Source organism: Phalacrocorax aristotelis, chromosome 5 (assembly GCF_949628215.1).
Source record: "Phalacrocorax aristotelis chromosome 5, bGulAri2.1, whole genome shotgun sequence".
NCBI lineage: Eukaryota > Metazoa > Chordata > Aves > Suliformes > Phalacrocoracidae > Phalacrocorax > Phalacrocorax aristotelis.
Window position 1 is genome coordinate 50,223,037 of NC_134280.1, and position 23,758 is coordinate 50,246,794.

At 40.6% G+C, this 23,758-nt stretch overlaps 1 protein-coding gene across 1 annotated transcript in view; it reads right to left on the reverse strand.

The window, feature by feature from the left end:
* The window catches only part of LRP5 (LDL receptor related protein 5), a 168,206-nt gene that overhangs the window by 18,203 nt on the left and 126,245 nt on the right, over positions 1-23,758 (reverse strand). Inside the window, exons 9-17 of the mRNA XM_075094394.1 lie at positions 22,412-22,701; positions 20,137-20,363; positions 19,606-19,790; positions 16,458-16,781; positions 14,067-14,269; positions 11,486-11,697; positions 9,306-9,496; positions 2,625-2,834; positions 248-373 (exon numbers count right to left, since the gene is read on the reverse strand). Coding sequence (XP_074950495.1) covers positions 248-373; positions 2,625-2,834; positions 9,306-9,496; positions 11,486-11,697; positions 14,067-14,269; positions 16,458-16,781; positions 19,606-19,790; positions 20,137-20,363; positions 22,412-22,701 — 1,968 coding nt within the window. The remainder of the gene's footprint in view (positions 1-247; positions 374-2,624; positions 2,835-9,305; positions 9,497-11,485; positions 11,698-14,066; positions 14,270-16,457; positions 16,782-19,605; positions 19,791-20,136; positions 20,364-22,411; positions 22,702-23,758) is intronic.

The window sequence follows — 23,758 nt, forward strand, 5'->3', positions numbered from 1 at the left end:
AGTAGAAGAGGCAAGTATTTTAAGGTCAAACAAGAATATTCTGCTCACAATGAGAAGTCATGTATGTCCAAAAACTGAAGCAGAAAACAGCTGGTGGAAGAATCAAAGGTCAATTTAACACATGATGCAACACACCACGTGTAGGAAAACACTGTGTGTAAATCCACATGTTGTATTGGAATGCAACCTCAACCCCCATTTTTTTAAAAATGTAAACTGCTTAGCAGTACTGTTAAACGTAACTCACCTCCACACGTTAAGAGATTCTGTAGAAGCACAAGATGCTCAGGGCATGAACACCTTGGAGTCCCATCCCCTTTGGCAATGCAGATGTGCGAACACCCACCATTGTTACGGGAGCATGGATGCACAGCTGGAGAAATGCACAGAAAACAATATTAGCATAAAAGAAATCATAACTTCTCCTAGCTAGGGCAAACTCACAAAACCACTCACAAACAACTTCTGTTTGAGTACCTAAGATTTCATACAAATTAAATAAGATAAATGCAGTATTTTTCAGTTCAGTGCTCAAAAGCTGATTTACTATTTCTTGAGGACTACATTTCTCCCAGTCACAGTGATATGGGGACCTTTAAGGGACTTCTCAAAAGAATTTGGGAGCTCAGGTGAAGAGGAATAAGGCGGCACATTCGACAAGGTCACATTTACAGTGTACCTAGACATCCCACCCGCGTTTCTAAGGTTGCCAGGCATCGAGAATTGACATATGTCACTGCAGAATGCCAACGCCCCAAACCCTCAGGAATTCTCTAATCTTGAAAAGCTTTTAATATGTAGCCCCTCCACTTCCCTGTTACTCACAAAACTGCAATATAAGCAGACAGAGTTTTTTGGTTTTTGGTTTTTTTTTAAGATAGGAAGCTTCCTATCTTGTTTTCCCAAGTTGTATTCCCAAGTCAGTTATTCAGAAGCACTGAGTACCCAAGAGCTCCTAATACAATCACTCTCAATGAACATAACATGGGTAAGAAACAGGCGCAGAGAAGCAAGGTCACTGTCTAAGGACTCCAGCCCAACAGAGTCAGAAGAGACCCAGTCTCCTGCCTGCTTAATCAAGCTAACAGCTGAGCATTTGCTGGAGTGATCTGTGGGGCTATAGCTGGTGTTATGTGGGATGCTGCTGAACAATGCATTTTTTACTACTAGTAAGGACCACGAATTTCCACAGGGAAGAAACGGTATAGTTATCATAATTTCTGTGCTAAAGTTGTCTTCCATCTCTTCAGGCTTCTCAGCAACCTGCTTTCACCTTTATCAAACTAATTCATTTAATACAGTGTTGGAGACTACTGTTTGAGGCACAGATTGCTAGCAGAAAAAGTACATGCATGTCTACTTCTGTGGCCATGCACACATGTGCAAAAGTATTTTTAGTCCTCTGTTGTGACAGAAGTCACCTATGTAGGACAGTTTTTAGCTGCAAAAGGTGATTCTTTTCAGTGTGACTTAGAAGAAATAGTACTCTTGCCTTAAAAAAATTAAAAAACACATGGGATATAATATTTTTTTTAAGTGCCGAAAATTAAAGAAAAAATTTTTTGCATCATTCAGTATTACTTTTGAAATACACTAAAAATATGAGAAATGGCACAGAAGGAGGAAATCTGAGTATTGCAGATGAAAAAAGAACATCTAGATGAGGATAGGCACATAGAATCTACTACAGTTTAAGTACTCATGCTACCTTGTTTGAAACAGCTTACCCACATAGGCAAGTTGGAAAATACGTTCAGCTATCACAGAAACTACTGTACATGGCACAGGTGGCTGCGAAGTGGAATAATTTCTTCTGAAAATTAAAGAATTATACGCAAATGTACCCTCCCTATATAAGACAACTCATCACATGCAACAAAGTTCAAAGAGGCCACTGTCAGTAGCCCTCTGTTTCCCTCGTCTTGTTTGTGCTTTTATATTCTCTTTTATCTTCCTGTTAAGCAAGAGGGTTGTCACTTTGATGAGTGACTACTTTAAGAGCTTTCTGCACTCTCCCTCAGGCCACAGAAATTGGACCACCAGTCCAGAAAAAGAAGGTCCTGCATTTGTGACCCCTTTCAGAAAGAAGCAGCTAAAATGGCTCCACCTCTGATGGGAGAGAAATTCCACATCCGCAATAATTCACTGTAGGAGCCTCCTGCCCATTCTCCCTCCGTCACTGGAGGCTTTTACATCATGGATTGTGCCGAGTCAAACCAGTCATTCTTTACACAAGGGTCTGAAACATCTGGAGAAAAGGCAAGTATAGCCCTTTTCTTTCTTTTAAAGGTTTTTCCAAGTCTTATTACTTGGTTGTACTTAAAAAATTAACAACCATAATTATAAGTAGCTTTTAGACTGAAATCAATATCATCTGAGTTTGTACAGAGCAAGTAACTAAGTGCCATGAAGTCACATATTCTAGCTGTGCAGAAATACTCCTCTGGACAAGAGCAAGGAACTCGTTTCTCCTCCTCTTCTAGGATCCTGACTGGCCAAGTTGAAAGCACTCCCACAGCTTACTCAAAGCCCACTGGATAATGTTATTACAATATTCAGCTGAATGAAGACTTTGAGAGACAGTGACCAAGAGTGAGAGACATCAAGTATTGAAATAAACTCACAGAATTCCTCCATATCAAGCTCTTCCACAGCATGAATGCCTGTTAGGTGAGCAATTCGGCCTTGAATTCTAGTTCTTTTGTACCCGTTCATTTTCTCCACTCTCTCAATCATCTGTTGCTGACGATCAATCCAATACAAGTGATTCCCCAGTACAGTGAGTCCCATTGGCTGAAGGATGTTAGAGTCCTCCAGGGTCACACGGTTAGCACCTGAGATCAACAAAAACAAAGACTAGTTTTACACCAGCTGACTTTTAACTAATTTCTTAAAAAAAAAACAAACCAAAAAATCAACCAAATCCAAACCAAATCACGCCCTACCAAACCCTGCAAACAGTTAGCTATAAGGTCATTGGCTTCATTTGCCTACGGAGACCAAGCCTCTGCTTCTTCAGTCTCATCTCAGGTAAACGCAACCAGTTGCCATGTCATGAGGGCAAGCAGCTATAGTATGAAACACAGCCCATCCTTGCCTACACTGGCTGGTCAGCCAGCCATGATCAGCCTCATGTTGACATGCTCTGTTATGTGTAACTGTGTGCAGTCCCTAAAAGCCTGCGTCACCAATACAGACTCAGCTCTTGGGCCAAAATTTTTACAATACATTCACAGACCAAGCAGTACACTTTGCTGGAATCTACAAGCAAAAATGAAATACAACCAATTAGCTTCACTGCCATTACTCAAATAAAACATATTAATCACGCAAAGCAAGAGGCAAGTACACAAACCCTGTCATATGCTATATCACAACCACAGAGACATGATCACGAAAGAAAAGCTCATATTCTAACAGCCACACTTCTTTCTTCTCCTCTTTTTCTTCAGTAAACCAACCAGAAAACCCAAACTCCAAGGAACTCAGTATGGTCTTAAACAGGAACATTATCAAATGCTCAGGTTTTCTGCTCTAGACAAATGTGTAAAAATCTGCTCTCAGCCAATGTGTGAAAATCAGGTTAAGTAAAAATGCATTTATAACTGCCTTTAACTTCAATTGCTTGCAGTCTTCTACTGTGTACTGCTCTACACTCAGTGGCATTTAATTGTTGCTTTTGTTATGCTTGCCTACGGTGAACAACAGATTTCAAATTATTCTATTAATTCACAGAAACCATTTTGAGGCTGTGTATGCCTATGTATACTGGCTATATTTGATTTTTAAAATAAGGAATCAAACCAAAACTGTAACTTTGTACTTCTGCTCTCATATTGCATTTTGGAAAAAAGACCTTATGTCTGTTTGCATTTAAAAAAAGCAAACTTTTGAATCTCTACAAGAAATTAGATTATAGAATCGGGATACATAATAAAAATGCTACGAGCACTGAATTCAACTGATTTGCTGCATAAATTATGTAGAGCTCAGCCAAGCATAAGAATGTAACATTTACTTCAATTACAGATTCTGTTATTTTTGCACATAAAATTACTGCCTGCAATGATTCTTGCTTGACTGTCATGACAAACAGTGTACATTCTAATCAAATTTAGTTGTAGAGAGATCAGAAATTCTTGGACTTGTAATTGGGGTGTTAGTTCTTTAGCCCCAAATTTCTTTTCTTTCTACATCAATGAGGAAGATATCTTTGTTTCATTCCATTTTCAGAAGAAACATGCACCAACTGTATGTGGCAGTACAGTCCTAGCTGTAATCTGATGTGTCTGTTATCACAGAATGGTAGGGGTTGGAAGGGACCTCTGGAGATCATCCTGTCCAACACCCCTGCTTGAGCAGGGGGCACAGGAACGCATCCAGGTGGGTTTTGAATGTCTCCAGGGAAGGAGACCCCACAACCTCCCTGGGCAGCCTGTGCCACTGCTCTGTCGCCCTCACAGGAAAGAAGTTTTTTCTCGTGTTTAGATGGAACTTCCTGTGCGCCAACTTGTGCCCATTGCCCCTTGTCCTGTCATTGAGAACTACTGAAAACAGCCCAGTCCCATTGTCCTGACACCCACCCTTTAGATATTTATAGGTATTGATGAGATCCCCCCTCAGTCTTCTCTTCTCCAGGCTGAACAAACCCAAGCCTCTCAGCCTTTCTTCATAAGGGAGATGCTCCAGTCCCCTGATCATCTTGGTAGCTCTCTGCTGGACTTGCTCAAGCAGTTCCCTGTCCTTCATAAACTGGGGGGCCCAAAACTGGACACAGTACTCCAAATGTGGTCTCACTAGGGCAGAGGGGGAGGATAACCTCTCTCGATCTGCTGGCCACACTCCTTTTAATGCACCCTAGGATACCATTGGCCTTCTTGGCCACAAGGGCACGTTGCTGGCTCATGGTCAGCTTGTTGTCCACCAGCACTCCCAGGTCCTTCTCAGCAGAGCTGCTTTCCAGTAGTTCAGCCCCAAAACCTGTACTGGTGCATGGGGTTGTTCCTCCCCAGGTGCAGGACCTTGCACTTGCTCCTGTTGGATTTCATCAGGTTCCCTGAGGCCCAGCTCTCCTGCCCATCCAGGTCTCATTGGATGGCAGCACAGCCTTCTGGTGTATCAGCCACTCCTCCCAGCTTGGTATCATCAGCAAACTTGCTGAGGTTACACTCTGTGCCTTTGTCCAGGTCACCGATGAATATGTTGAACAGGACTGGACCCAGCAGAGACCCCTGGGGAACACCGCTAGTGACAGGCCTCCATCCAGACTCTGCTCCATTGATCACGACCCTCTGAGTTCTGTTGTTGAGCCAGTTCTCTATCCACCTCACTGTCCACTCATCCAACCCACAATTCCTAAAGCTTGCCTGTGAGGAGGCTACGGGAGACAGTGTACACACTTCCAAGGCACCAACCAGATTTTACTCTTGTAAAGAGTTCTTTTACAGATTACTACAAATACTCTTGTAAAAGGGTAGAAGAACAGAATAGATGCACCTGCACTAATTTCACTAAATGGGCACTAAACCTGACCCTTAGTACTACTCTCTAGCAGTGCAGTTCCTGAGGTGTTCTTTGTCTTCTAAGCAGGCCTTAAAATTTAGAAATTTAGAATACTAGGAAACTTTTTGGCAGAAGAAGGTTCTCAGGGCGCTTTGTTCACTTGCCCTGCAGCTTGCTGCGCACCCTTAGCTCCTATGAACTTCACTGTCACTGGATTTTCAAAGATGACTGTCTTTTTGCCAGACTACACCTCACATTTTGACTCAATAGTACAATTTTCAGCTGCATTCAAGACACCACAAGAATAGGAAAGCCTTATTTCAACTCCATATAAAATAATTCCCTCTGCCTTCATTATTCTTCAAGTGCTAAATTGCTCATCCATTTAGATATAAAAGGCAAGCTGTTTTTTTGAAGGATATCCTGAAGGCATCCTGAAATCAAGAATACAGGAGGTGTCATATGACATTTGCAAGCTAGCAGTCCTGATAGAATCCTAGCCTGTTTGAACAGCCTCCCAAACCCAGGCCTAAAACAGGCTACATTTAAGAGTTTTTGGGGGAGTGCATCAAGCATCATCTTTTTTTTTTTTCCCTTCACCTGCAAAAGGCTGAACATAGGTGATTTGGGAAGCTGCTGGAGATAGCGCTGGATAAAGTGATTAATCTCTACTATAATTACACTGGATTTGATCTTGAGTAAATTGCAGCCCAAATTATTAGTGAATAATTTTAAAAGGAGAGGCAAAAGGCGCCTATAGCTCTGGATGACACCATTAAATTCTTGTTTAGAAGAATCACCAAAATGAAAAACTCGATCTGAATAAATAAAAGGATACTTTCAACGGATATGGTTAGAAAAAAGTAGACAAAACATGTTACAAGTAAAGAAGTGTTGAATTTCCATAGTAATTAAATACTTTGATTCCCAGAATGAAACAGGTGTGTAGCCTTTTCAAGATGGGAATGTAAAGCACATTAAGCTGGAAGGACACACAATTCCTCTATTTAAAAAAATTCTAATTGAAAACAAAGCATGTTTTCACCGCAGCAATTTTACAGCTTTTCTAGTCACTTCAACAATAATATGAAACACTACTTTTTAATTGACTGGTGTGGCAGACAAGTTATTTGCAAGTGGTTTATGAATGTCTAAAAAGCATCAACAACTCCAAAAATTCAAGAACCTTGTAAAGAAAACTGTTAGGTTTATAGTTCTTTCATCCCTCTCTGAAGATTAAGCATTGGACACCTGAGGTTATTCCATGATTTAGAAGGATGCTGTTAACTAGGGTGTTGTGCGAGCTGTCATTTCCCCAAGCCTATGAGGAAATAAGGTTGTCTAGAGCAGCCTAATTGGCATGAAAGATGCTATACACAATTTTGGTCCAATTTGTTCAGCAGCCTCAGTTTATGTGAAAAACCTTTTGCTTATATATGCCCATTTTAAAGTGTTTTGCTCAGAAAATAATTTTTAGAGGAACTAATTCAAGCCAACATAACTTTGGATGCCGAATTTCTTCTTAAGTTGTGATGCAAGACTGCAAAATATTTTAAAGTAAAAATATGCTGTTAATTCATTTAAATATCAACAGCTCAGTGAACCAGATTACAGTGAGCTCAGCTGGATCAAATACAACCATAGTTTTCTGGCTCATGATACATTTCCTCTAGTTAATAAACACTGTTTTCTTTTTAATCCTGTAGCTTTCCCCTGCTTTTATCTTACCTACAGGTTTTGAATCTTTAGCTGCGACCCTATTAAATAAACGTGCACTAAAAGCTTGGTTCAATATTAACCGGAGAAAGTTTAGTTTTCCCTGTAAAAAGATCCAAAGAATTGTATTAAAATATATACCCAGTATGCAAATATATGCTTACATGGAGTTTTAATGTCACGAAAAGGAAGACTGCATACAAACGAACCTGCAATCACAGGATACAACTACCAGCATGTGATGGCCTAGCTGCTGATTTATTCATATATCAGTTCACATAAGTCCTATTGTCAGGTCTTATTCATTCAAGACTTAGATGTAAAACAATAATAAACAGGCTCCTTTGCATTGTATGCTGTGCTATGCAAGGACACAGTCCATATTCCAAACTGTAACATGACAAGCAAGAAACACCTACCCCCTGCCCACCCCCATCTGCTAGCTGTGACTCACCCTTGTATATGTGCTAAATTGAAGGGGGGAAAAAAGGATGCCTGTATCCATACAAGTGGAAGACCTAGGCATAGCTAGGTCCACTGTATGCTACAGCTTCATTAAGTAATATGGTTTCCTATTACATGGGGACCACCTTTTTATCAGTAGCAGCACTAGTTATTGATCCCATCCTCCCTTCTCAATTAATTAACCTCTCCCTCGTATATTCCCCCTCTCCCAAATTATATGATTTCCACATAATCTTCTTTGGTGCTGCTTCTCTCTCTCTTGTGTTTGTTGGATACCACTTCAGCCACAATACCTGCATAATATGCTGCTTTTCCATCTTGTCCTATGACTTTTGGATTTCCTCCTACTGTACTTTCATCATCAGACGAAACCCTCCCGGTGCCTCTGATGCATTTTGTATTTTACGTCCCACTCAGTCAAACTTTTCTTCTTAAACATGGGTTGTTTCATAGGTCAAGTCTTGTCTCCCTTTTGTCTTCTTTTCTCCTACAAATTTTTGTAGGTTCTCTGATGTTTATCCTGGATTGGACATTTTGTGGCTACATAGGCAGTTTGACAATATCCCCCTATCCAGCCTGATAGTGAAAGGCATGGGCTGCTTTACCTTCCCAGCTCCAGCTTCACATTTTTATCCCCTCTCTGGTGGAAGAGACCTGAGTCTGACCTTGAGTCAGTTTTAGGTGCTCAAAAGTGAACTGTCCTCATAAAAGAGTGAACGATTTTGTCCTGTTTCAGTTCATTGCCTCACTACAACACAAGAGAAGTACGTGACTACGTGGCAAGAAAAGAAGAGCCACCAAAACTTGGAAAATCAGCCTTTTATGGCAGATGCCAATCACGAGAACAGCCCAGCTTCTACTCCCCCACACTAGTTCACTTCTCCCTGCACTTCCTTTAAGAATTTCATTTCTTGATACACAGAAGGTGATGAGAGAATGAATCATGAGTCAGAAAGTAGGGCCATTGGATCCTCTGTGCTATACTGCTCACCAGATAAGCGAACCCATTTCTCCATTTCTTCAGCACTATCAAGTGCTTTTAAAAGTCAGTGATGAACAGCGCGCTCTAAGATCCATGTGGTACTATTGCTATGGATGTTGAGTAATGCTTTATTTTACTAATATGGGAAAACTGCGATGAGTTGACATCTCTCCAGTGTTTTGCAACACTGGTATTCCAGATGAGCTGCCACATCATCCATCTTAGAGAAAAGCCATTCCCCTTCCTTCTGTTTTTCAAGCTACTTTGATTTACTAAGCTGTAAATTCCATAGAAAGAAAAATTGAAGGGTTATGCAAACTTTTCAAGCCATAAGGAAAAGAAATTGAATGGGGGATGTGGTCTAGGGGTTCCATGACTGGCAACACCTATTTAAACCTGATCTTGCAAGAGCTGCTTTCAGAACACATCAAAAGTCAAATGGCTGTCTTGGAGGGTGGCAATCATTACAGACGTGTTTATTCCAATCACATCAAAGACAGAAGCCCACCAGCTATCTGTGGCTGCCTACACAGAACTGGCAACAGTGGAGATAGAAGTTATTGGGGTGAGCATCAAAGAAGGAATGATGTCCTGTACATGCACACACTCTGCTCCAAATGTTTAACTGCATACCACATACCTGACAAGTCACAGCTTTCGATGCGCTTCAGATCTGCATCCACCCAGAAAAGCTTTCCAAGTTTGTTGTCAATCACCAGTGCTACAGGTCGGATCAACCCAGTTGTAAAAAGCACTTCTCTCTCTGTGCCATCAAGGGCTGCACGCTCAATCTTGGGAGCTCGCTCTTGCATGTTGGTGAAGTACATGTACCTGAGAACAAAGACACCAGCTGCTTAACTGACAGCTTCTGAAGGGACGCAACTCACATTTGCACGCAGGTTCTACGTTGTAAGTGGGGATGGATTACACAGGGTTGACTGTGGTGACTGTTGCTCCCAGCTGCCAAGATCCAGATCTGTGAGCTGCAGAACTCCAAACATTTGCTAACTGGCATATTGAAATACCCTGAAATTAATAGCATTTGTCCGTAATATACCAGGCCATAAAATGCCTCAGCATTCAGCACTGCTGTGTGGCAGCACTGTTCCTGCAGAGGTGGGGATTGTAAGAGACTAGCACAGACTTCCTGCAACCATCCTTGGGTAAAGCTGTCCCCATCTGTAAATCAAAGCCCAGCAGCTCTTTCTGACAAAAAACATTAACTGACACCTCCTCTTCTTCTGGGTTGCCTTCCTTCTCAAAAAGTAGAAGTTCCTACAAAACTTGAGAGGAGCAAAGATCACAGAAGGAAGAACTGAGGATGGCATGTTCCTGATGTCTCAGTTCCAGGAATTCTTTATATCTCCTAAGCCAATTCAGCTGCAAATAGAAGCAGTCTCTGCCCTCCCCCTGCACAGGGAAAAAAGGGCTTGTGTACCCACATGACGAACTGAGACTCCCTCAGGGAAACGTCCACCATTTTATCCATGGTGGGTAACATGGGCGAACTCCCTAAAACAGTGGGCTACATTGCTGCATAGCCTTTTGTGACCGCAGGAGGAGGAGAGGCAGCAGTCAGAACATGCAGCAAAGGGAGAGGTGGACAGAAGGATTTCTGGAACTAAGGCAGAAGTTGTTCAGTACACACATCACTCATTCAGCTCTCCCAGGCAGTCAGTGTTCAGCACAGTCTCTTCTGCATCTTTTCCTCCTTTAATCTAAAAACAGATTTATCTTTAAATCATTTGAAAACCTGACTAGAAAAGCCGAGAGTTTGAGAGACCAACAAACCCAAACTCCCATTTGAATGTAGAGAGCAGATAAGCTTTTATAAATACAAACTATGTCCAAGTGACTTAGTCCCAGTAAGATTAGAATCTTTCCTCTAATCTCTCTCTCGCCACACCAGCTTTTAAACTGGGCAGACTACATTGAGTATTTTGTATAAAATACCAATCCTATAAATGCTCCAGATAAGAGTCTCTGTGCACTACTCTATCCACACAGTTATGAAATATTGTCATTCAACATCTGTCAAGCACATGGTAAGCCATGTAGTAGTGAATTGGGATTTAAGCATCTAACTTATTAAAGAGAACAGTAAAGGACCATTTTGACCTCTTAAGAATTAAGCTACTAACCATCTTAAGTGGAGATGGGGCCTTCCGAATCTAAGCAAAACTGTTTTGCAGCAAGACAACATATTTTCTTCCCGTGGGAAATCACTCTAATGCATCCTACTTGTTTTAATGCATTTCAGAAGTTTTTGACATACACATCAAGTCAGAGCTAACTTAAAAATATATAGAACATCAGAGGTTTGTTTGTTTAACTTTATACTATTATGTTAGCAGGAATAGTTGTGTCATATGAGAGATCCCCTTTTTATTCCTGGAAACATTTATTTTATGATGACATGTTTATGATTAACATTTATGAGCCAGATCCCCAGCAGATATAAACACAGTGTAAACTCTCCTGTTTTTCCTATTAGGTGGCAGGGCTGTGCACTCATGCAGCGAATGGGATAATGTGGTTCTGCTTTGCTTTCCCCACCTTAGTTAGTTCCTCACTATAACCAACCACATGGCTGTGTGAATGTCTAAGTTGGCATACCAGAGGAGGCAGCAAAGGAGAAAACAGGACAAGAAAGCTGTGTACCTTTAAAAGCCAGAATCGGACATGAGTCACCTACATCCTGATCAACTAAATACGCAAACATTCTCCTTTTTAAAATATACAGATGCAACACAGGATCCACCCACACAGCTAACATATATCCCAAGAGTGCTCTGTACAAGATATAGAAAGGAATCTTACCCTCGCTCTGCATTCACTACAATGGCTCTGGGCTTGTCATGATCCCCTCGCAGCACCATCCCAATTGACTCGCCGTTCAGCCTGTGGACATTGACTGAATTTGTGGCCTCACAGGTCCAGTACAAAGTATGGCTGTATATATCAATGCTGAGGTCATGTGGCTGCTTCTCTGGGTTCTGGCTTTGGTTGGGAGTACTCATGACAGTGAAAGGCTGCAAGACAACATATGGGAAACAATTTCCAGTTTATAATTCCAGTAATTATAAATTATAAATCCAGTAATATTCTGATTATTGAAGAACACCAATTGCACAAAAAGCATGGTTTACCTACCTGACTGTCCAGAAACACATAAAACCACCCACAAGGAAACAACAAATACAAGAAATGCAATAAGGCTTAACCAACTGTGGATCAGAGGAAAAACATCCAGACAAAATCAGTAAGATCATGCAAAACTCCCCAGAAAGCAGTTGTGGGGCCTCCTATAAGAAAAACTAATTAGCTGGAGATGGAAGAAAACAATAGTGAATGTTTATGCACGAAACAATCTTGAATGAAACAATGCAAGAAACAAGGCAGCCTTCTGGCCAGACCTGCACTGTTATACAGTCAGCTGAACAAATCTCTATCTCTTGCCGAAGTCTCATTATTATTTGTAGTGTAGTAGATACTGATCATCTTTAAGTCCTGGCTTCTCTTAAAAACTAAAATATTTTAATGAAACTTGGTTCTGTTTGCTTACATGTCAAATGGCTACAGCTTTGCCTCACACCCATACTAACAATATTACCTTACTTTCACCCTCATGTCTTTATGATGAACCTTACAAAACTTGACGCTATTGCCAAGATCCTGCAATCATAAACCTCAAGTCCCCCCAGTCTAAGATACTATTAACTGCACTTTTAAACTCTATGTTAAATACTAACATAGACTTCAATACTTTATTTCTGTGAAGAGCACTAGAGCATATAAAAAAATCCCTAAACGAAAATAATCCTTCTGTTGTTTGTTTAACGTTACACAGTCTCCACTAGTGTACAGCCAATTCCAGTGCCATTGGGATAGTAATACTGCTGGCAGGACTCCCAACATAAAAGTAGCCTTAAAAGGTGACTGCTTCTGGTGACATGATAGGGGTGAGGGAAAGCAGTGGCTTCCTTAAGTGTCCTAATGCAGCACTCCCAATCCAAACACAAGAACAGTACCAGAAAAAGTTCATATGGGTCAAGAAAGCTGAAGACACTATTCCATGTTCAGCTTAGGTCAAATGAATTACCCAACACAGCATTACTTGTGAAAGCTATATTTCCACAACTTGGTTTTAAGCTTCCAAGTTCTGCATAGTGATATACAGGCTTTCTTCTCTTCATATTAAGCTTTATTCCTATTTTGTCTTGACAGTGTGCCTAGAAGTAAAAAGAAATCGTTCTTTTCCTGAAATCAAAGGTAACATTACCCAGGTAAGAAATTCATATGCATCATCTGCAAACAGCACGATTTAGCAAAGTTAAGCAAATATAGTTAGTGAAAATTGGAAAGTCAAAATTTGCAGGGGATCTGCATCTTCAAAGCTGTGTGACCAAGGTAGAGGAAGACACAGAGCAAATGAATCTCCACTGCATGTAATTTGCACCTAGCAAGTACCAAAGAGAAGCTAGACTACAACAATTAGCACCTAGCATAATCCAAAAAGCAAGACCAAAACTTCTTCAAAATTCATCCACAAAGCAGCTAGCTGCTCATCTCAACATACCTCCTCCCAACCTTAAAAGAAATAGCCAAAAACCTAAAATTGTCATCTCTGCCTTTAACGGAAACCATAAAACCTCTGAGTCCCTACATGCATGAAGAGACCAGTCCATTTCCATTGATATTATGTCATATTGTTTAGATACGACTGCCCAAGAACTAGGAAAATACAACTTGCCCATTCTCCATTCCTTTTATATTCTTATTCAAACCGTAGTTTTTAAAGCATCTGTTATCTTGACTGGGGAGTTAAGCTACATTAACACATAACACTGCCTGGAAGAACAGTACACTTCTTTCCACTGTTGTATGAATAGCTAGCGCAAAAGAGTAACGTCCCCAACTCAGTAAAACAATTAAGCATGTGGATAAGCCTATCCCTATCTGGAACAGCAATCAGCTCAGCAATTCACTCAAGCTTTAACTACTGCTTGAATAGCTGAGAGTTTTAATTTTGAGAGAGCTTTACAATGATGACAATATTACCACACAATTGGCATGCACGATATTGATTTTAGCATAAATAGTGAGTTTGCCTTATTTCAGTGCCCATCCTTAACTAAAGACTGCAATTCAAGGCTTATAGTTTCAGATACATACTATGTACTATATTCTATTACACTTCTTTGTGTATAAGTTAAAATTAAGATCCTAAAAGCTTTCAGTAATTTTCACATATAAATAGAATATACATGAATAAGTGCTAGCAAGAGTAAAGTTTAAACCGATGATTCCTTGGTGCAGGGGATGGAAGGGGAAAGTCAAGCATAAAGTACAAAGCACACAAAAAGACTGACACAAAACTATATACACCATGTAAACTTGCCTGAGTGCCATCATCTTTTGCTCTTTTGATAATATTCTGACGTCCATCCACCCAGTAGATAAATTTATCTAAGGGATCATAATCAATAGACTTGACATTCCTTAGACCATGCATAGGCAGGATGATATCTGGACTTTGCTGATCATCTGGTATCATCCGGCTGATTGCAGATTTCTGGCTAAACAACAGGAAGCTGGAAGGGGCTGAAACAAGCCAAAATAGAATGCATAAGAAAATGCAACTCACACGGTCAAAAATACACCCAGATAGAAGACAAAGAATATTTAGGACAAAATCTGAGGGAGACAATTATATACACAATGAAAACTAAGGTCATTCATAATTGGAGATTTTTGCTATTAAGGTGAAAATGTTTCTTTGTGCACTTCTGGAGGGTAAATGTGCACACCCTCACACAGAAAGTATTTCCTCTTCATATTTTAAAATAACTGTGTTCCCGATGTGGAATTTAAGTAACTTCAGTGACAGTGGGCAATACACAGTCACAGGTTGTCCTATATTATCATAGAATCACAGAATCATTTAGGTTGGAAAAGACCCTTAAGATCATCGAGTCCAACCATAAACCTAACACTGCCAAGTCCACCACCACATCATGTCCCTAAGCACCACACCTACATGTTTTTGAAATACCTCCAGGGATGGTGACTCAACCACTTCCCTGGGCAGCCTGTTCCAATGCTTGACAGCCCTTTTGGTGAAGAGATTTTTCCTAATACCCAATCTAAACCTCCCCTGACACAACTTGAAGCCATTTCCTCTTGTTCTATCGCTAGTAACTTGGGAGAAGAGACCAACACCCACCTTGCTACAACCTCCTTTAAGATAGCTGTTGAGAGCGATAAGGTCTCCCCTCAGCCTCCCCTTTCCGGGCTAAACAACCTCAGTTCCCTCAGCCGCTCCTCATAAGACCTGTTCTCCAGACCCCTCACCAGCTTCGTTGCCCTTCTTTGGACACGCTCCAGCACCTCAATGTGTTTCTTGTAGTGAGGGGCCCAAAACTGAACACAGTATGTGAGATGTGGCCTCACCAGTGCCGAGTACAGGGGCATGATCACTTCCCTACTCCTGCTGGCCACACTATTCCTGATACAAGCCAGCATGCTGTTGGCCTTCTTGGCCACCTGGACACACTTCTGGCTCACGTTCAGCTGGGTGTCAGCCAACACCCCCAGGTCCTTTTCTGCTGTGCAGCTTTCCAGCCACTCCTCCCAAGCCTGTAGCATGGCATGGGGTTGTTGTGACCAAGCTGGCACTTGGCCTTGTTGAACCTCATACAGTTGGTCTTGGCCCATTGATCCAGCCTGTCCAGATCCCTCTGCAGAGCCTTCCTACCCTCAAGCAGATCGACACTCCTGCCCAACTTGGTGTCGTCTGCAAACTTACTGAGGGTGCACTCGATCCCCCGATCAAGGTCATTGATAAAGGTATTAAACAAGGCTGGCCCCAATACCAAGCCCTGGGGAACACCACTTGTGACCAGCCACCACCTGGATTTAACTCCATTCGCCCCTCTCTTTGGGCCTGGCCATCCTGCCAGTTTTTCACCCAGTGAAAAGTACGCCCATCCAAGCTGTGACCAGCCAGTTTCTCCAGCAGAATGCTGTGGGAGATGGTGTCAAAGGCTTTACTAAAGTCCAGGTAAACAACATCCACAGCCTTTTCCCTGTCCACTAAGTGGGTCATCTTATCATAGGAGGAGATCAGGTTAGTCAAGCAGGACCTGCCTTTCATAAACCCATCCTTTCACCCAGTTAAAATTTCCTTATATGCTGCTGTGCCAGGATGCCCAAAGCTTTTTTGGCCTATTTTATTTAAGTCAATAGTCCGTTTTCTATTCATCTGCTCTTTTTACTAGAAACTTAAATTCTTTTGGACAACCAGTGAACCGGCAGGCTCATAAGATCGCACATGGGTGAAAACAAACTTATATGAATTTCAAGTGCATGTGCATGTTGCACAGACTACTTCGGAGGCTGTTTTATTGGATGTTATTTTTGCTGACTTTATAAAACACTTAAGAGAAAAAGACATTTTTTGCTTAGAATTCCTCTTCCACCCACCTACACACTTAGGTAAGGACCGGGAAAGCTTCAATCACACAGTTTAATCACCTAGAAAACACTTCTAGTGAAGCAACAAAGATCAGATTTGACAGCGCTGATTTGAAATACAAATCTTCAGCCCTAATTCATGTCACAAGAATGGATATAAAACTCCATACTTTTGTTCTCTGTTTAAAGATCTTCTTTAAAGCCAGAATCTTTGAAATGGCCTTGTCATATCCCTTCCCTTTGTATAATGAAAGGGATCACAAGCACCTGGGAGCCACAAGCACTGAAGAATACAGTAGCAAATGAAAAGGCTTACAACTACAGTTCCTGCTGTTGGGATCCAAGGTATAATGAGCAGCACAGCCGCACCTAAATCCGTTTGGTATGGCAAGGCACAAGTGACCACAGTGGCCGTTATTTTGCACACAATCATTCAGGCCATCCTGACGTGAAGAATGGAAGACCAATATATCCATCACAAAATCCAGATGGCCCTGAATAAGTGTCCTGTTCTTCCCACTAGTCTTGTCTGCTCTTTCTATGCTGTGAAGATTCCAGTCTGTCCAGTAGATGTAGTCACTGTATTGGGTTAATCCAAATGGATGAGGTAGATCATCTGCTATGATTTCTCGTTCTTGTCCTGCAAAGATAAGGATAATCAACTAAAGGACAATTCCCAAGTCTTGAAATGAAGAGTGTGACTGGCATCAAGAAAAAATTTTTTCTTCCCTTTTTGAAAATAGAACCTCATTTCCCCAGTCAGCATCATGGGATTCATTATTAAGCAGTATCTGCTCAAGAGGTAATGTAAACACTTGCATTCAAAAATCTTATCCTGATGCCCTCTTGCCTATAGAGCAATTTGTAACTGTGCCAATATATTGTCATTTAAATAAATACTACTCCATATGACTCATGCTCATCATCCTAAACAGATATTGGAAAACATATTCAAGAACACTATCAGCTCCAGGAATCACTTAGGCCACTAAAAAACCCAATTAATATGAATGAAAGCAACAAGATTCAACAACGGTATTCACAGAGAAACAGCTACAAGAAATTATGGCGCTTCACTCAAGAAACACAAATCCTTTGCAGTGCAGTTTAGCATACAGCTACCCCAAGAGATTAGGAAACCATTTGTTTGGCAGAAATCCCAATACTCCCACACTCAGTGGCTCAGTTAGCAACATTCACAACAGATTTAACACTTTCTAGAGCATTAGATGGCCTCTGCCAGAGATGCACTACTCAAGTAGATAGTCTTACTGTAAATCACCTTCCATTACATTTTCAATAATAAACTTGGATGAATCTCTGCCACTTTACATCCAGTGAAGATCTAGCCTTCATCAGCATCATCTCCTCCTGCCTCAAACAAACGTCCAGTGCTAGATTCTACAGAAGACCTCATTTTTCTTCCACTGCCCTACTTTCCATCATGACCTCTCCCCTCCCATTTAACCATGACTGGAGAAGGAATGAAAAACCCCAAAACGAGAACATGAAGCCATTTCTCTATAAACCACCAGAACTAAACAGAGAGGCAACTTTCCCCAACTACTTTTAGGCATCTAAAGTGTCCAAGTTAGGGCACAGATATCCTGCACACTCTCAGGTGGTACTTAGAGCAATTCTAGTCCACAGTGATGAATTCAGGGGATAGGCTCTTTTGAAGGAAGCAGATAAGCTGTCTAATTGAATTTTGATAGTCAGCAAATGGAGGAAAATCTCCCAAAAGAGTGATTCCTGCTGGGTTATGTTTATAATGCCCAAGATTAAGCTGGGACAGTGTTCATTCATCTGCTTAAGAGCGCTTTATTCATTGCTGGTGGGGTTAATGATTGTATCAGCAACACTCGTTCAGATCCCTCCTGGCAAGGGGACTGACACTGCATAACGGAGGCCAAGCCCAATAACATTTCTTTAACTGATTAGCCCACCTGCTAGAAGTCTACCTGAGTGTTTATAATCTGCTAACTAAAAAGACATCACTGTTAGCTTCAGCACTAATCCTTCTACTTTATCACCACAAATAAATGTTAATAGTAGGTTCAGCTTTAGAATCAGTTTAATTTACCACAGATTATTTCAATATTGTGTTTCTTCTCAACGCCACAATCAGCTTCTAGTTCAAGCTTGCCTCTGGCTATTTTGTTTCTCTAAGCATAACACAGAAGCTTAGTGAGAGCTTTGATAGATCATGCACACTGAATGGAAAAACCCCAACTCTAGATAAAGAAACAATCTTACTGCAATTTCTAAACAGTAACATCCATTCAGTAGTCATCCCAAAGCAACAAATACAAGAAACGCAAAATCAGTGATAGCCTCGGAATCCAAAACTGCATCACTCTCTGTTTGGCTGAGCTTAGTAGATTCTATGTACTCTGAAGATATACACACATGATAACACCTTAAAAATAAAAAATCCCACACCTCACTCTAATAGTAGCTTTTCACAGGTTAAAACGAACAAACGAAAGAGTCGCCGGGAAATTACATGTGTCATCAATCAGAGCATTGCTGTAACAATCCTTTATAAGTTTGCTTAAATACCGTATGTTCTGCCACATAAACTTTGAAATTCACATTGCAATCCCAGAGGCATTAATTCCCATCTCAGAAAGGCCTCTTTTTGGAAACAGAACAGGGACAGGATGTCAGGTCAGGAACTTCTGGATTCCATTTCTGATCCTATCATTGATTCACTGTGTGGCATTTGGAAACATATAAACTCTTTTCTCAAAAAGGAATTCATATCTGCCTCAGCTAAAACCTTGAAGACCATTTAATATTTACAAAACATATGGAAGATACAAAAGCTCTATGACAGCTGCAGAAAACAGAACTCCCTTCTTTTATCCAGTTAGTTATCATGTCAGTATCACCATGAAAATTTAGTAAATCTTAGCACACCCCTTGAATGTATAAATGAAATTCCAATGGAAGATATAAAAATGTGTAAAGTTCTGTACAAAACGTGTACAATACACTGCAGAAGTAGCTGTACAACCTCTCAGACTGCAGGAAATGAAGCAGTATTTTGATTTTGGTTTTGAACTAATACAACTAGTTTGAAGCTGGAAACAGAGATAACACTCCAACAGAAAATTCGTGTCCAGACTGAAAAGCCAGGGGTGGTTTACAGTGAACCCATAAATTGTTCTACCTTTGAGAAACTCAGAGGTAATTTTTGCTTTGATAAAACACAGGCAGTTTCAGGTCAATACAGAGAAATGACATTACATGTCACCATCATTATAAATCATCATATGCTTATTAATTTAGGAAGCTTTTTAAAATATTCTTAAAGATTTAACTCTTCATTTCCTCTCATAAGAACAACATACACACAGTTTTAATATAAATTATATTATTCCAATTTCATATTATTCAATTGCTTTATTATGGTCAGTGCATACTTCTGTACTGGCTAGTGTAATATAACACTAGATTACCTAGCATATTTGATGACTCAATCATGCTTGTGTCTAAATCAGTCCAATATAGTCTTTGGTCTGCATAATCAATAGTGAGGTCATTGGCACGACCCACTTTATCCACCAAAGTGATGCTGTTTGTTCCATCCATATACGCTCGAACAATCCTAGGTTTACCTCCCCATTCAGTCCAGTACATGTATCTGCAACGGGAAGTGGAACAAAAAGAGTACATCAGCTAGGTAAGACTGTGTTTAGCTGCATGCTTTCATTTTTCTAAATTTATTTTCAGTTTGTTAAAAAAAATAAATTAAAAAAAAAAAAGGAATAACCCATGTGGTTATGTGCAGTATTACAGTACTCCTTTTTTAGACAAAGGCAGAAAAATATGATTGACAATTCTTAATTTTTCATTGTAACCCATAGGGTTGTGGAGTGTTTATCATCTTTTCGAAGACCCTGAAGAGATGGAGCTATATAAACCACCAATTAACTTGTCATGCACAAGAATACGCACACAAAGCTTTGAAAAACAACAGTGTCCCTTACCCTTTGGTAGGATCAAGAGCCAGAGACCTTGGGTTGTCCAAGTCCTTCCACACAAGGACCTGCCTATACTGTCCATCCAGGCGGGCTACTTCAATGCGATTGGTTCCCGTATCTGCCCAGTAGAGGTTCTTTCCCATCCAATCTACAGCCATTCCCTCAGGATAATCTAGCCCAAACTCAATCACATGTTCTACTGAGCTCCCATTCATGAAAGCTCGGCTTATGGTCTGGAAAACAATTATGTAAAAATATTACAGTGTTTACTGATGTCCCACTGAAATAAAAAGGAATAATTATTATCAAGTGTAGTGTACAAAAAGAAATTAGTAAATCAGTCAGTGTTACATTTTTAAAAATAAATTTCTGTTGTCCAAAAAGATACAGCAACTCACAGGTTAAAAGACCTGAATTTTCAGAAAGCTAGTGGTTTCTTGATGACCAGTCCAAGACATATTAAAAGGATATGATTTTCAGAAAGCACTGTGTAACTACAGATTCTTCCTTGCCCCTTCTTCTCTTCTATTTGCACACAAAAGGTGGTGATGGTTCTTTTTTTAAAAAAAATTACTTCATTTGCCATAATGTTTTAAGTCTTATAAACACATCTCAATTCAGAGAAATCTGAATTAAATTCTTTCTCATGATCAGTCACCTGGAGCAAGTTTGCTGATCCCAACCACATTTTAGCTATGCACACTCAACAAAACAAGCCATAGGGCAAGGACAGTGTACATATAAATAAGCCACTCCTAACAAGGAGCACTGAAACATCCCCCAGGTAAATCACTGGTAACTTCCAGGACCAATGTACGCTTACTCACCCTTGTTATCAGCACTAAGAAATCACTCTATATGCCTGCTAATATTTCAGCTATTAATGTCTTAATAATTTTATAAATTAACATATCGGGGTAAGAGACATTTTATATTTTTAAAGGTAAATGTCAAAACTAGAAATCATGTAGTATATTTTTACAGGTATAACCCATATCTCAGAAGTAGTATAACCTCTTTTTGAAATGAGTCCTCATATAACCAGAGGCAGGAGATCAGGCAAGTGGTGGTCACCAAAGGAAAGGGAGATGACTACTGGCTCTGAAGTTACACTGCCTACTGCTAAGCTGCAGGAGGTGTGGGGACAGGGGAATGAAAACCCAGATGTGCTGAAACATATGCTGATACTTAAGTGAAACTACAGGAGGCTGGATAATTCAGGAGGCCACAAACAAGTAAAGTATTTTCCAGTTCTGCATAGAGTGAGACTGGGATCTATGTACTGACGCAGTTGAAGTAATGTATTTTCCACTACGACTAGTTAAGACTACCATTGCTCCAGCTCTCCACGTGCTTGCATGAGACTTATTCAGTGTCTGCAGTACGCTAATTTATTATATTGGCACTGTTCTGAAGGAAAGCTATCCATACCACAGCACTGTTAACGCTGAAGCACAACCCTCATTAGTCTTCACAGAGAGGCTATGGAAACTGCACATGCCTTGCAGTCACTCTAAGTGAGCTTTTTCCTATTAGGGCTTAGGCACATTGGCAAGGAAACTTTGCTCTTGGAAAGCCTATTAAAAGGGTAAACAGAGGAATTCAATTCCAGTTAAGTGAATCTGTCATTTTCTACCATTACTTAAATCACTTCAAAAAGCAAAGTAACACTGATGAACAGCACAATGCTCACTTTAGCATGCACCTGGATGACCACCAAACATGTCACAGGAAACGTCAAACTCTTGAGGAACATACTGCGATAGAAGCGGAGCAGGTGGGGGCTTAACACAGTGTGGAAGGGGACTGGACAAGTTCCCTGGCCTTTTCTGTGCCAAGCTGGAGCCACAGACTAACAGCAACCAATCTAAAGCTCACGTGCCAAATGTTAATATAGAGTAAGATTGCCTTCCAAGTCAAAACTGGAAAAGGATCGAAAGCTCGTGGGGTTGCCACGCTTGATGTTCAAATTACCCTACTATGTGACATGAAAACAGCTTTTCTACAATAGATACATATATGGATGCAACATATGCAGCATTCAAGACTTAGGCATTTGGTATGAGCAGACACCACTTTGGATTTTTATTTAAGCAGGAAGATGCCTGTCACCCAACTGTGCATTCAACAATGCAACTGTCTTCATCTCCAAGAGTCTCCTTGGATGCAATTCAATGACAACATTAGCAACTGCAAGACAGATCATGTAACAGGGACCTTTGTTAGATCAAAGTAACTGCTCTGTGGCTTTATATTCAGGGAATTCACACGTCAGTAATACCTTCAAACTAACATCAGTCCAATAGATTCTGTTATCAGAGACATCAAAATCCAGAGCAGATGCTTCCTTGACTCCAGTAAGAGGAATAGCAACATCATTATTATTGGTTTCAAGGGAAATCCTATGAATTGCTGCTCTGCTTGTGAAAACTAAGAAGGCTTCAGGAATGATGCAAGTCTTCATGTCACTCAACAGCTCAAGGCCAATGGGACAGGCACACCTGGTCTCCTGGGGTGTAAAGAAACACAGATGGCTGCAGCCTCCGTTGTTCTCTGCACATGAATTAGTTCCTTAAAAAAAACCCAAAACAAAGCAGATGTTGGTGCATTGTGGAGGTAGGGGGTAAAGGGGAGGGGGCAAGGCAGAGCAGAAATACAGTGTAATTATAATTTTTCAAAATAAGTTAACACTATGGGTTGCCAACAGGGAATTCTAAAAAAACCAAAACCCATTCGAAACTGTTTCTTTCCTCCTACTGAAGGATTAGGAAGCTAGTCCTATTTCTCCAATAGTACAAATAACAGTTACAAACATCTCCTTCTAGTTTCCCCAAAGATTAAATTCCTTCACTGAAGGCAGGTAATTACATACATGTTCAGCTTGGTTAATTTTGGCCAAGTACCCCAGATTTGCTTCTCTTTGAAACCATCAGTTTTACAAATGTTCAATGATACAAAATGGTGAGAAATGAGCTGGATAACTGCAGTTCTTTCCCATCTCTTTAATTTAAAGCTGAGAAGATTCATTAGCAGAAGCAGTTCCAACAAGATCACCACAATCTCACAATTTTTTTTGTGTGTGAACAACCATGACCAGATGTTGAGGGAATGTGGAAGGGAAAGTAAGGACCAAGAAAAGATAAATGAGTGCCCTTCTCTATCTGCTAGATACAAGGATTTAGGTATTTAAAGACTGTTACCACAAACCCTCCCACCCCCCACCCCACCCCAAACACAAAACAAAAAAAACCCACAAAACCTCCAATGTCAGTTTCTTTTAATTTTCCCTCTTTAGGGCGTACATATTTCAGACTGATGCTGTAACTTGCAGCTTGAGGACTTGATTATCCTTTAAGTAAAACTTCATGAAAGGCTGGAAATCCATGTATTGGTATGGTGTTATTTGACAACCCACTTTACATGATCCTGTTGCAACTGTTCTCGGTAATTTTAATAACTGACCAATGAATCCATTTACTGCTATGCCCAGACTCCAGTGTTCCAGTCAGTAGACGCATCTGTGGTGAACACACAAGTCTCATGAGTTACTGCTGAAGCCAGGAGGTGCTGTGACGTACTCCCCTGCAGAATACTAGCAGAGGACCTAGAACACTGGCTGCACTTTTCA